Source organism: Mauremys mutica, chromosome 18, assembly GCF_020497125.1.
Source record: "Mauremys mutica isolate MM-2020 ecotype Southern chromosome 18, ASM2049712v1, whole genome shotgun sequence".
In the NCBI taxonomy this organism is placed as follows: Eukaryota; Metazoa; Chordata; order Testudines; family Geoemydidae; genus Mauremys; species Mauremys mutica.
In genome coordinates, this window is record NC_059089.1 from 11,342,196 (window position 1) to 11,356,167 (window position 13,972).

The window sequence follows — 13,972 nt, forward strand, 5'->3', positions numbered from 1 at the left end:
CCCAGAATTCTTTGTGTTCTCAGAAACTCTATTTATTTTGCTTAAAACCAACCACCCCAAGCCCCAAAAGCTGAGCTACCCTGATGGGATAGACTTGTGCCAGGTTCTACCAAACCTAAAGCCATTCCTAATGGGAACAATGTCAGCATTCGAACCCTAAAAACAACCCTTTCTTGGGCATTAGTGTTGGGCATTGATCCTTTTCTTCAATGCAATATTAACACTAACTTTATATTTGCATTGCTCTTTTCAGCCTGTAGAATCCCAAAGCACATTAAGGACTGTGCATGGAAACAGTGGTTGCCAATAAAATTTTTGCTGATGCTTGCAAAGGCAAAACTATAGATTTTAATGGGGACCACTGCACATGCATAGGGATCCCTCACCCACCACTGAAAAGCAGCTGTGTCTTAGTAGCCATTTCACTTAATAGCATTGCTTCCTGGGAAATTTCAGGGGTTAACACAGAAATTGCATGAGTTTTTTGATGACCACAAGACACTAAAATAAAGGATAGCCCCTCCAGCACCACAGCATTCCCAGCACCACACTGCTCCAGTTTAACACACTGATTCACAGGAAAAGAGGTCACCTGTAGCACTTGGGCAGTCCTTGGAAAACTGCAGACCCAGTACTGACCAAGCCCTGCCTTGCTTAATTGATGAGAACTGACAAAATCAGTCCAAGGTTGAAAAGCCCCAAGGCCCACAGATACCCCTCCAGCAGAACAGATGAAATCTGCCAGACTGCTCCTGGGCTCTCCCGTAGACCCATCATTTTCCCACAGGAGACCCCTTCAACTTCTCCTGTAGTTTTTTTTTTTAAACAAACCAAATCGATGCCTCCGTTTGCCCAACGAAGAGTTACAGATGAAGCCTGTGAGTAAATAGGGGCATGGGAGGGAGCCCATTATCGAAGCCAGGGAGTGAATTTCTTGCTCGGGAGAAGCACGTTGCCCAGAGCGACGTGCACACCCTCCCTGCATTAATGCTGTGTCATTTATTTATGAATCAGGCCTACGGTGTCTGAACAGATCTAACCTCATTTAATGATGTAATGTTTTAGTGCTTGTAGCTTCAGCAGAATAACTGATGTCCTTTCTGTGTGTTTCCCCTTCTGTGCCCTGCCCCCTACCCTTTATGTGCTACTTCTGGTTCCTCCCCAAACTTTAATTTCTTTTTAACTTTTATTAACAATACTTTTTTTCCCTTTCTTTTTTTCATTCATCCCCTTTTCTGTTTGCCTGTCATGTCTCTGTCCTTTTGCGTTTCCCGTCTTTGATCGTTTCACGCTACCGATCTCGCTTCCTCCCTCCCCGTTTGCTTTCTTCCTTTCCTCCGGTCACCCTCCCTCCCGTCTCATCATCTCGTCTGCTGCACATCTGCCGTGATGTCTGACAATGGCGGCTTCAAATATTCTCTCTCATCTTGTCCGAATTGTTTGCAGAGGAGCAAAACACGATCACCGGGGAGTTACCTGGCAGTATGTAGTTTGCACTAAGTTGTATCCTATTCAATTGTTATTAAGCAATGATTAAAACTCATGAACCCCTTTCTCCTCCTCTCACACCCCCCCACCCCGCACTCCTTGTTTGAATTACTTTCTGGTGCTGTAAAGATGCACCTGCGGTCTCCCTCTACTTCAGTTCATGGCAGTTCCTTTGATCCACAGTTGCATCCTGCACATTGTGATACCTTGCGTTTGTTTGTATTGCCTTGTTGGCTAAAATTGTCATAAGGGCAAACAGTAGGGGTTGCTAATGAATGAGAAACTAACGAACCTCTCAAAGGCTATGGTGTACAGGCGAGTCTCATCTTACGGGGGGGTTACGTTCCGCTGTCAGCACATAAAGCGAAAATCGTGTATAGTCAAAATTACATTGAGCGTCATGGCATGTGGAATCACCTGCACTACAGGTACAGTATTAAAATTGTTATTTTTCTCTTTTTTTTAATTGTTTTTGGTTTTGCTGACCGCGCAAAGCTGAATTTGTGCATGTTAAATGCGCGTAAGATGAGACTCGCCTGTATTCTCCTCCTGTACGTCTCCACTCGAGCTGGAGGTGTCATTTCCTGCTTGCATCGGTGTAATCATGCTAGGTTTGATGGGGCTAGCACACTAACAATAGAGACCGGCTAGCCACCCGAGTACATACGAGGGTCCCGGGTGGGATTGTGCTCCAGCAGCTAGCCTCTCCTACCCCCCATGCTGCTACAGCTGCACTGCAATGTTTAGCATGCTATCTCAATCACACCTAGCATGTGTACTGGCAATTACATCTCCAGCTCCAGGATAGATGTACCTTGGGTGTAGGTGGTAATGAGAGCCTCCAGGAGGAAATATACCTGTCTGTGTGGCACAGGAAGAGAAACTGTTCTAATCAATCTCTCGTTAGTTTCGGGGCAGGGGGAGAGGGTTGCACCTGGAACAACTGAAGAATCAGGCCCTAGGAAGGTTTGTTTCCTATGTACTTGGCTTCTTTTTTGAAAGTCTTTGCCCCTCCCTGTCGGTTCCTGTGCAACAGTTCCCTTGGGCAGAGGGAGCTTATCAGGTTGCTTAATTTAAGGTCTTGAGCTGCGTTTTTAGGATGGGGGGATTTCCTGGCCAAGATCTGTCACTTCCCAGATCTCAGCATGTCCAATCTGCAGTGCTGTTACCTTACCCTCAGCCCCTGAAAAAAGAAATCTCCTGGCTCTGAATAGTAAGTGTGGGGGCCTGGCGTTGGGAGGTCATTCCATGCACGGGGGGCAGCGTGGAAGAAGGTACAAAGCAGGCAATGGAAAAGGTAACAAATAAGGCGTGAATTATACTGTGGCCAGTTGTTCGCTCGATTGGTGACTTAAATACAGAGCTCTGTCTACTTAAGACAGGTACATCTCCTGAAGGCCCTATAAAATGGACAGCTCCAGAGCGGGGAAAGCCCACTTGTGAGTTCCAGGAGAGGGTGCTCAAGCCGTGCTGTCCTTTATCCAGCATTTTGTCTATATGGGCTGAGTAACCTACCAGTCCCCTGTTCGGAGATCCTCTTTGCCTCCTTCCTCTTCCCCCTTACTTAAATTTTGTTTATTAAAGCTAATGTTAAAAAAGTACATAGTACACAGAGTGTACTAGAAAGGAGTGTCTGTACATCTGGGTATAGTGCTTTGATTATCCACAAGTACAAAGTTTGTTTTTAAAGTCATAAGGTACATACAGTGCACAATCAGCAATAACCCCAATTTAGGTGAACGAATTTAAGAATACAGTTTAGATATTAGCATTTAAGTGTTCAGGTCCATCACTCATGAAAAGTTATACAGAGAGTTGGTTGTGGAACGCAAATGCAGCAATGAGTGAAGATGGTCCCTCAGTCGCTGAGAGTTTAGGGTAGGTTGTCCATTTAGAAAATACAATCCACCAGGAAAGTATTTCAGTTACTTTCCCCACTGCGCGTCTCATCTAATATTCACCACTACAAACCGGCACCACTCACCAGAGCCATCTTCCTGACTGGGCAGCGAGAGCGTTCGCCGTCCAACCAATTCCTGTCCCTTTACAATGACTCCAAATACTCCTGTTCAAAGGTTGCAGCCAAAACTGCCCTGCTCCTCAATAGGCTGCAGCATCACCGCACCCTGGAGAGAGTCCTCTTGGCCATATCTTAATCCCCGGTGCCCAGTCTGTGCCTTCCCCGTGCTTATGTGTCTGTGAGAGCCCTGCTCCCAGCAACAACATCCCACCTGGGAGGCTGACGGGAAGGATCAAGGTTTGGCTGAGTTGCTGGGAAGAAAGAATGCGGGGGTTAAAAATTCTGCTCAGATTGCTCCCTGGCATGTGAGATACGAAACCCCATCACTGACACTACCCATGAAGAAATGAATGGGGTCTTTACATTAAAAATAATTGCATACCTGCTAGCTTAATAATATGCAAATATCAGAGAGCAGCAGATACTCCAGCTCCAGTGTATGCTAACAAAGTGGCACCACCAGTTAAAAAACCAACCACCAGAACAACCCCACAGTGGAGTAGATAGGAAGGTTAAAAAGAACAAAGTGAATGCATTGCTAGAGCTGTCATTTTAGGCACACATAGGAGGAGGGAGCATTCTGTCATGCATATGACCAAAGGGACAGAGAGAAATCCTGAGTCCACGGGATCCATGAGACTTGAGACTGCTGTGGGTAGAAGTCTCTTCTCTACCAAGTTCCTTTTGCATAATCAGTAGACACAGCAGAGCCTCTAGAGAGTGGCTGGCACGTCCATAAAGCAGGGCCACAGAACAGCTGGAGACAAGCAAAATGAAAGAAAAGAAAAACAGATTCTTGACATTTATGGAGCTTTGTCAGTGGTCGCTGGGCAGGAGACAGGTCTCGAGCTGAGCTAGGAGCAGTCAGGATAGTGCAAGCAAAGACCACGGCAATGTAGAGAGAGACCAAAACTCAAAGCACACTGCCACCCCTCTCAGTGACACCAGCACCTGCCTCATGGCACTACTCTGCACATGTCCTACCACCGTGCTAAGGGCTCAAGTTCCAGGAGAGTTTCAGCAGGATTTCCACTTTGGTTCTTCACAAAACCAAGAAGTCTTGTCTCGTGAGGGCCTCCCAGCATACAGAGTGGTCCTCTTCTCACCAGTGTCTCCTTCAGCCACCTTGTGGCTCTGAACCTGCATCATGATGGATCTGCCTTTTCTCCTGCAGCACCTTCTCAACAGGTGAAATGCTCTGGAGCGGGGAGCTGCTGTTCTTAGAAAGACAGGGCTAGGGATATGGTGGCAGTGGGGGTAGGGGGAGGAGAGTGTAATGAAGTCTCCATTGTCTATTGACAACCTTATACTGCACTGGTGAGACACTGGGATTGTAAAGGGGGAGGTCACCGAGGCCAGGTCTGGTGCTGGCCTAGGGACAAGGCTCAACATTGCCTGCAGGAAGCCTGTATTTGATGCAAAGTTCTTGTCATTTGTTCCCAAGCTGGGAATGTGGTGAAGAGAGGAACTGGAAGGCTTGTAGCCAGCTAAGGATTGGCACTGGCTAATGTCTGCAGGGAATCCCCTCTAGCCTTCACCAGCCAGAAGAGGGGTGGTTACAAGATCTTGAAAAGCAGCAGGGGGAGCCCCAATGGATTTGCAAGGACCCCCAGCAGGTGTGAGGAGAGAAGCTCCCGCTCCCTTTCCTTTTCTTGGGGGGGAGGGATAGCTCAGTGGTTTGAGCATTGGCCTGTGAAACCCAGGGTTATGAGTTCAATCCTTGAGGAGGCCACTTAGAGATCTGGGGCAAAATCAGTACTTAGTCCTGCCTAGTGAAGGCAGGGGGCTGGACTCAATGACCTTTTGGGGTCCCTTCCAGTTCTATGAGATAGGTATATCTCCAATTATTACCCTATTACCTTTCCCACAGCAACAATATGATCCATAGCTAAGACCACGATTTAGTCACAGAGGTCACGGCAGTCACGAATTCTGTGACTTTACTGGACATCTGTGACTTCTAGGGCTCCAGGAGGAGAAGGCAGGACTGTGCGTCCCTGCAACTGGGGCTGGCTGGAACCAGGACCCTGCAGCTCCAGCCCCGCTGCTTCCTCCAGGGAGCTGCAGCCGGGGCCAGAGGCTGCAGCCCGGATCGTGCGCCAAAGCCCCACTGCGCGCCCTACTTGCAGCTTCCCAGGGCTGTGTCCCCCCCCGTGGCTGTGGCTTAGTGGGGGCTGCACACCCCTGTCACGCAGTTAGGCCAGCTCTGGGGCAGGGGCTGCGTGCCCCCTGGGGCTGTGCCCCCCGCTGCGGCTGCTGGAGTCAGGGCTGTCCCCCCCACCATTGCGGGGGCTCGGCCTCCCAGTCCCCCCCATGGGACTCCATTCCTCCCCCCCCACCCCACCTCTCCCTGCCCCCCGGTTCTGTGTAGTAAAGTAACGGACAAGTCACGAGCTCTGTGAATTTTTGTCATTGCCCATGACCTGTTAGTGACTTCTACTAAAAATAACTGTGAAAAAATCTTAGCCTTATCCATAGCATATGATGTTTCCAACAGGCAGCTGGTCCCATGGAGTGAAGAAGACATTGGAGGCGGAGAGAAAGGACCGTTTCTTTCTCTCCTACTCGAAAGGAAAAAAAATGCACCACTAAATGAAAGTCCTGAGCCAAAGTCTCCTCCATTAAAGCGATGTGACTCCTTGGAAAATCAGTGGGCTTGCACCAGTCTTACTGAGAGGAGAATTTGGCTCCCTAGTTTTAACTTTTCGTTGCAGTTTATTCCCCAGGGAAGGCGGGATATGATAGAGGAGGTGTTAGTTACCTGTCTACATAATACAAGAACCAGGGGTTACCCAATGAAATTAATAGGCAGCAGGTTTAAAACAAACATAAAAAAGTACTTCTTCATGCAATACGCGGTCAACCAGTGGAAGTTGTTGCTAGGGGATGTTGTGGAGGCCAAAAGTATAACTTGGTTCAACAAAGAATGAGTGACGTTCATGGAGGATAGGTCCGTCAGTGGCCAAGATGGTCAGGGATGCAACCCCGTGCTCTGCGTGTCCCTAAACCTCTGCTTGCCAGAAGCCGGGACTGGACGACAGGGGATGGATCACTGGATAATTGCCCTGTTCTGGTCATCCCCTCTGAAGAATCTGTCACTGGCCACTGTCGGAAAACAGGATACTGGGCTAGATGGACCATTCGTCTACCCAGAATAGCCATTCTTATGTTCTTAAGGAGGCCAACTCACATATTTGAACTCATACAGTGCAAGTGGCTTAGCCCAGGCCTGAAGTAACACCTTCTTTTAATCCCAGTCCTTCGCTACAGCCACTGGACAGCATGGCCTATCTTTCTGCCCCACTTACACAGCATTAGTACTGATTTTCTTGCTTTTTGTGCGCCTGCTTATTTCTTTTGGTATTGCACTGGGAATAGTGCCGTTTCTGGAATTGCACTGGGTGAAACAAACGTCGGCGTATTATCTTTGCGAAACATTTAGATGTCATGCCTGCCCTGTGATCCTACTGATGACTCACATGAACACTGCGTATTGTGGCTGATGTTAAATGATGTGCCTGCCTCTATGGCTACGGTGATTGCGTTGTCACAAAATTCACAATAAAGCCCAATTCAGGTATCGTCGACTACATTCGTTCCACACATTTAGCACTAAATGTTTCATTGTGCAACCGAGTCTGTCCTTTCCCATTCTGTTTGATTAACTTTTTCTGTCTTTTCCCCTCACCCCAGCCCTGCAAAACTCCCCCGTTCTGGAAGACACCCAATTAACTGCAGTGTGATCTCTGCCCTCTCCCACCCACTCCCCCGTCCCTCCCTGTGCTTTGCAGCCCATCCCAGACACCAGCCCCATGAAGCGCTCCATCTCCACGCTGACGCCGCAGCGCCCGCATGCCATGCACCTGTACGAGTATTCCCTGGAGCGCATGCCCCCGGACCAGGCTCATCATCACCATCACCATCGCTGCCATCGACGGAGAGACAAGAAGCAGAAGTCGTTGGACAGGTCACCCAACATGCTGGCCGATGGGGATGCCGGTAAAGGCTTTTCCACCTTGTCGTCTCTCGTTCACACCACAGAACCGTGATGATTGTTCCTCCCAAACCGCTGTTCTTCATGCGTCAGGATGACAGGATGGGGACTTGGGCGGGAGCATGATGCCCCAGCTCAGTTAGCTCCCTTGAGGCCTTTCCCCATGGATGACAGTACCCCCAAGGGGGGGCCTTTATGGCCGTTTCCCCCCACTATGAGCAATGGTGCCCAACAGGGAGGCTTACACTACGTGTGGGGGGGGAGTTCCATTTGAGAGGATCCACATGGGACCCCCACAGTCCTTGAACTTGCTCAGCCCCAAGTTGAATGTTTCTATGGTTATTGCAGCCCCAACCCATTACTTTATTTTGGTGGCACATTCAGGTGAGGCATCTTCCAAGGATAAGAAACAAGAACGAGGCAGGTCCCAAGAGAGAAAGCTGCACTCCTCCTCTTCCTCCGAAAAACAGCGCTTCTACTCCTGCGACCGCTACGGGAGCCGGGACCGTTCTCAGCCCAAATCAGCTGATCACAGCAGGCCCACCTCACCCAATGGGGGGCTGGAGCCAGGCCCCCACAGACAGGTGAGGAGATTCAAGGCGGGAGGAGGTTGGGGACTGGTTGGGCAATAGGAGATGGAGCCTGGTTCAGATCCAAGCTGGTGACTGAGGGTTGTTGGCATCTGATGACTCTTTGGAGGCCTTCTGCAAAATGAATTGATGGTCTGTGACGGTGCTGCCCCATGGGAGCCAGCTGAGGTCACTCAATTATGGTGAACTGCAAACAAAACAGGGCAGACCAACCCCAGAAGCTGGTGGTTATTCCAATACTCAGGTTTACCAAGCCAGCACAAAACAGCGTCTGTAGTACCTCACTGGTTACTTGGAAGTCCAAACAACGCAGTTCCCTTAAAGTACCCAGCCTCAGGCCTCCATTCAGACACACCTGTCAAATATGATGATTACTGAAAATCTTATCTCATCATATAAAAGAAAAGGTTCTTCCAACCCCAAAGGGTCAGCCACATACTCAGGTCCAATTATAACTTAGATCTTACCCAAAATACACTCTTAGAGCCAATTCTTATTAACTAAGCTAAAATTTATTAAAAAATAAAAGAGAGAGGATTGGTTAAAAGATCCATATACATACAGACTTGAATTCAATTCTTGAGGTTCAGATACATAGTAGAGATGAGCTTGTAGTTGCCAAAAGTCCTTTAAAAATAGTCCATAGGTTATGGTCCAATGTCCATATTCAGGGTGACTCCAGTCAGTGACTGGGCATCTCAATCCTTATGGCTTTCCCCTTCCTGAAACCCAAAGCAGATCTGAGATGAAGCAATATCGTGTCCCAGGGTTCTTATACATTTCCAGCAGCCTTTCCGCCTGAGACAACAATAGGCTTAACTCCTTCTTCCAAACATCCTGGCAATTAGCACAGAGTAATTTATTCATTAAACAGTTCAGATACAGATTACCACAACCTTCAAAGAGACACATGGACAATAATACTATTTCACTCAAGTATTAGCCCAAAAGTTAATATTCCATTTTTGATCTTCGAATCAAAGCTATAGCGATAGACAAGACTTATTTGCCAACATCACAAGACCTGAGCAAACATCTACCCTTCTATCTCTAACAATGCAGACTTGCATTGCAAAGCTCTATTCATTTACATATTTTCCTAACAAGTCTCTAAAGTTCTTCCATGGGTCAGGTCAGCCTGTGAGTTAATTAACTCTTTCTGGCCCTGTCATCTTTCAATGAGATATTATATTACACTCATGACATCACATGGTTTCAGCCCAGTTCCCACAGAACAGGGGTCCATGCCTCAGAATCCACCCTCTCAGTCAGCACCCTTGTTGGCAGTGTCAGGAGAGAGGCCAAGGACTAAGTGGGGCCTGCAGACTGAACTATCTTCTCACTTCTCCTGGGGACATTGTCGCACCAGGTCTAAGCCCAGGCAGGCTGGCAGGGCAGAATGGGAAGGTTGCACTGCTGATTTTTGCACTCTCTCTCTCCAGGAGATAGAGATATTAACCCAGCGCCTATTGCCGCACTTTGCATAGAGCCAGAAGCCACTCGTGGGCGTTATGCAGAAATGGAGTTGTACTAACCACATAAATCCAGACCGCCAGAATACAAGCGAGTGCAGTCCAGTGCAGAGAGAGGGAACCCGGAGAACTAATCCTGCCCTCAGTTACACCTGTGCAACCACTGACTTCAGCAGGGGCGAATGAGGGCAGACGATGGCCTCCAGCATGGTCCCGTCTTTGCAGCTGGAAAACTTCATGGAATAGGAGCATTTCCAGCAGCATTCTGAAACAGGAGCTAGGATGGGCACCTTACCCCCGTGCTACATCCACCCACAAATACATCAACTCTACAGGAGCAGGGAACCAGCTAACATGATGTAGGAAAAAACTAGAACTTGGATGGAAGTTGAGTTGCCAGAGTGAGCCCTAAGTGGGTCTCAAAACGCTGTCTAGCGCTAGTTCTAGGGAAGAGAAAGTTGTGACCACACTTAGAAATCTGCCTAGAGCTGCAGTCTGAGTGTGACTGACAGGCCGTCTCAGGAGGGCTGACTGGTACTGTCGTTGGAACAGACACACATCCCCGCAGCAGCGTCACTTGATAAATGGATGGCTCCGAGGGAAGGAAAGCCGGCTGCATTTGCTGCGTGGGTTAGAGCCCATGGGATAAAAGTAAGAAAGGCTGAAAAAGAAGCAGTCTCTATAATAACTAGTGCCACCCCCAACATAACAGATCTTTCCACCTCTTCGCCTGTTCTGTTCCTCTCTCCTGGCGCATTGTACTTTCATGATTCCTAGCAGCAAAACAGGTTATATTCTCGGAGGCTGGGTGTGGACGGTAACTGAATGCTTAATGCCTCATTAGTCCCTACCGCATTGCTTGGCAACACACACTGGCGCACTTAAGGTATAGAACACGCTCTGTAAAATCATCCACTTCTTGGTCTATTGGCTAAGACCAAGTGTCACAGGATGCTTCTCAGGCTCCCCCAGGAGCAGTGCTACCCAGCCTGTTTTCATGGTCTCTGAGTCACCACCACCCACAGTCTGTTTCTTTTTTACCTACGTTCCTTTAATCCTCAATTTCCCAACGCGGCAGGATGTAGCATAGGTATCAGCACACCCTCTGAACTCCTTCCCCTTTACATCCTGTTCCTCCCAAATATGCATCCTCCGCTTTGCTAAGCCAATTACCTCATTCACTCAGCAATTGCCACCAAGTGGCAGTAATCCCCCTCCCCACCCCCACAAGTAACAAGTTGCTTGATTCCAGTTAAGCCAACAGCCTTCTCTGTGCTGTAGAAACCTCCGGCAGCGCTTTGAAGTGCGAGTGTGGTCACGGCGCCAGCGCTGGGAGAGAGCTCTCCCAGCACTGCAGGTACTCCACCTCCCCGTGGGGATTAGCTTACAGCGCTGGGAGCCGCACTCCCAGCGCTGGGGCACTGTTTACACTGGCGCTTTAAAGTGCTGTAATTTGCTGCGCGCAGGGGGGTGTTTTTTCACACCCCTGAGCGAGAAAGTTGCAGCGCTGTTAAGCGCCAGTGTAGCCAAGGCCTCAATGACCAGGGTGCTTCAGCTAGTCATGCCATGGGAGATATCTGTTTGGTGTCTGACAGATTCAGGCCCCGCCCAGGCACAGGGATGGATTCAGTGATCAAACAAGTCTTTTCTATCTCCAGCTACTACGATCCTTAAATGTACCCTATTTCATACTCAGCTGCTCTGCAGATGGATTTTCTTTCTGATCCTGCTGTTCCTCCTTGAGAGAAGGGAAGATGATTACTTCTGTTATTGTTAGTGGGGTTGCTGGACCTCTCCTCTTCTATGTGTATATACTAGAGCATTAAATGCAACGCACATTGTAATTATAAACAAAAAGGTTCCCCGAAGTTAATAATCATTCAGTGTTGAGCTCCAATGACACCTTATTACCCTGTCCCCACTACTCCGTTGATTTTTAGGGTTTGCCCAGTGTGTTTCTTTAAAAACAAATGCCTGAGTTGATTTAGGAAGGACGGACGAAGAATGTCATTCCAGTGTCCATGTATGTTCTCCATACATAGGGTGACCAGATGTCCCGATTTTTGGGTCTTTTTCTTATATAGGCTCCTATTACCCCCCACCCCCGTCCCGATTTTTCAGACTTGCTGTCTGGTCACCCTATCCATACAGGATAGCATTAAAAAGGCCCCCCAAGCGATGCATGTCAGTTGACTCACACAGGACCTGTTAATATGTCCCTTTGGTCACGCTGGAACACATGGATTTTTTTAAAAATAAACAGTGCAGTCAGTGTAGAGTTTCTACCCTAATGAGCTGAGGATGTTTGCCCTGATGAGGGGCCTGTGAGAAGCTTGGTTGGGCTGGTTTCTGCATTGTTGTAATCTGCCTATTAATGCTCAAGGGTCGTTGCCTTCTTCTTCTTCTATTTGTTAGCTCTTCCCTTCCCTCGGGGACACCACCTTTAACCAGGAGCCATGCCTGGCTTAGCAGATTTTGCCAGGCCTGGGAAGCATTTTGCCTATACACCTCAAAAAGTATCTGATTTCTGGCCCTCCCTGCTTTAAAATAAATAAATAAATAAATAAATCGGCTGACTCCTATCCCCCGCATTCAGCATTAATGGACTGGCCAACACAATCTCTGTTTGCCTAAGTCTGCTAGTTTGAAGGGACTGTCTCTGCGTCACTTGAGCAGCACACAGCGTTTGTCCTGATGTTTGCCAGCTCCAGCAGACTGGGTCCCAGAAGCCACCGCTGCCTGGTGGAGGTGGTGATCTTGACTGTAATTTGGCATCTCGGGAACCATTCTACCTCCCCTGCCCTCTGTAGCAAGAGAGAACAACTTTTCTCTATCGTTTTTATGGCAGCCTTTCAAGTATTTGAAGACCGCTATCATGTCCCCTCTTAATCTCCTTTTTTCCAAACTAAACATACCCAGTTCCTTCAGCCTTTGTTTATATGACTTGCATTCCATCCCTCTGATCATCTTTGTCGCTTGCCTCTGGATCCTTTCCAGTTTCTCTACATCCTTTCTATACGTTAGTGACCAAAACTGGGTACTGTACTCCAGCTGAGGCCTAACCAGCACCGAGTAGAGCGATACTATCACCTCCGGTGACTTGCATGCTATGTCTCTGTTAATGCAACCTAAAATTGCATTTGCTTCTTTTGCAACAGCATTGCATTGTTGACTCATGTTGAGGTTGTGATCCACCACAACTCCCAGAGTCTTCTCAGCAGTGCTGTCCCCAAGTCAGCTATCCCCCATTCTGTATTTGTGCATTTGGTTTTTCTTCCCTAAGTGTAGCACCTTACATTTATCTTTGTTGAATTTCATTTTGTCATCTATAGTACAGTTCTCCAATTTATCAAGATCCCTCTGAATTTTAGCTCTATCCTCCAAAGTGTTGGCAACCCTCCCCAGCTTTGTGTCATTTGCACATTTAATCAGTACACTCTCTATTCCTACATCCAGATAATTAACAAAGATGTTAAACAACACCCGGCTCAGAACAAATCCCCATGGAACCCCACTTGAGACCTCCCTCCAATCTGACATCATTCCCTTAATAGTTACTTTTTGTTTGTGGTTGTTTAACCAATTATGTATCCACTTAATGGTAGTTTTGGCAAGCCCGCATTTCTCCAGCTTACTTATCAGAATGTCATGTGGGACTGTGTCAAAAGCCTTGCTGAAGTCCAGGTATATTATGTCCACTGCATTCCACCTATCAACCAAACCAGTTACCCTGTCAAAGAAGGAAATCAAGCTGGTTTGGCATGATTTGTTCTTAGGAAATCCATGTTGGCTGCTAGTGATCACCCCTCCATCCTCCGGGTATTGGCAAATCCAAGGTTTTATACATTGCTCTAGTGCTTTCCAGGTCTCAAAGTCAGGCTGACTGGTCTATAGTTCCCCCGCTCCTCCTCTTCCCCCTTTTTAAAGATGGGCACGACGTTAGCCCTTTTCCAGTCTTCCAGGACCAAGCCTGTCATCCAAGAGTTTGTAAATTTTATTACCAATGGGTGGCTCCGAGATTTCTTCAGCTAATTTCTTCAGCACCCTGGGGTGAATAGCATCAGGACCTGCTGATTTGAATTCATTAAAATTGGTCAGAAGATCTCTGATGTTTTCTACTTATCCTGATCTGCATCCCTTCCCCTTTATTGTCTATGGTAACTTCGCTATATAGAAGACAAAGGCCGCTATCTTCCACTACCACTCAAATCCACCTACAAAAATGTAATGGAAAAAATGTGTATGGCAGAATAAGAACTGGAATGACCTGACAGTTGTGTGTGTATATTATAGATAGATAGATAATATAAGAGCATCACTTCCAAAGTTAAAGGGCGCTGTCAGGTCGTTTCAACCAAACAAGAAATAAATGTTTGTAAAAATTCATATGCTTCCATGTGACACTGCA

The 13,972-nt window shown here is 47.7% G+C and overlaps 1 protein-coding gene across 1 annotated transcript in view; it reads left to right on the forward strand.

The window, feature by feature from the left end:
* Positions 1 to 13,972, forward strand: part of CACNA1B (calcium voltage-gated channel subunit alpha1 B) — a 491,615-nt gene that overhangs the window by 472,885 nt on the left and 4,758 nt on the right. Inside the window, exons 47-49 of the mRNA XM_044993192.1 lie at positions 1,447 to 1,482; positions 7,300 to 7,507; positions 7,887 to 8,086. Of these exons, the coding sequence (XP_044849127.1) occupies positions 1,447 to 1,482; positions 7,300 to 7,507; positions 7,887 to 8,086 (444 nt within the window). The remainder of the gene's footprint in view (positions 1 to 1,446; positions 1,483 to 7,299; positions 7,508 to 7,886; positions 8,087 to 13,972) is intronic.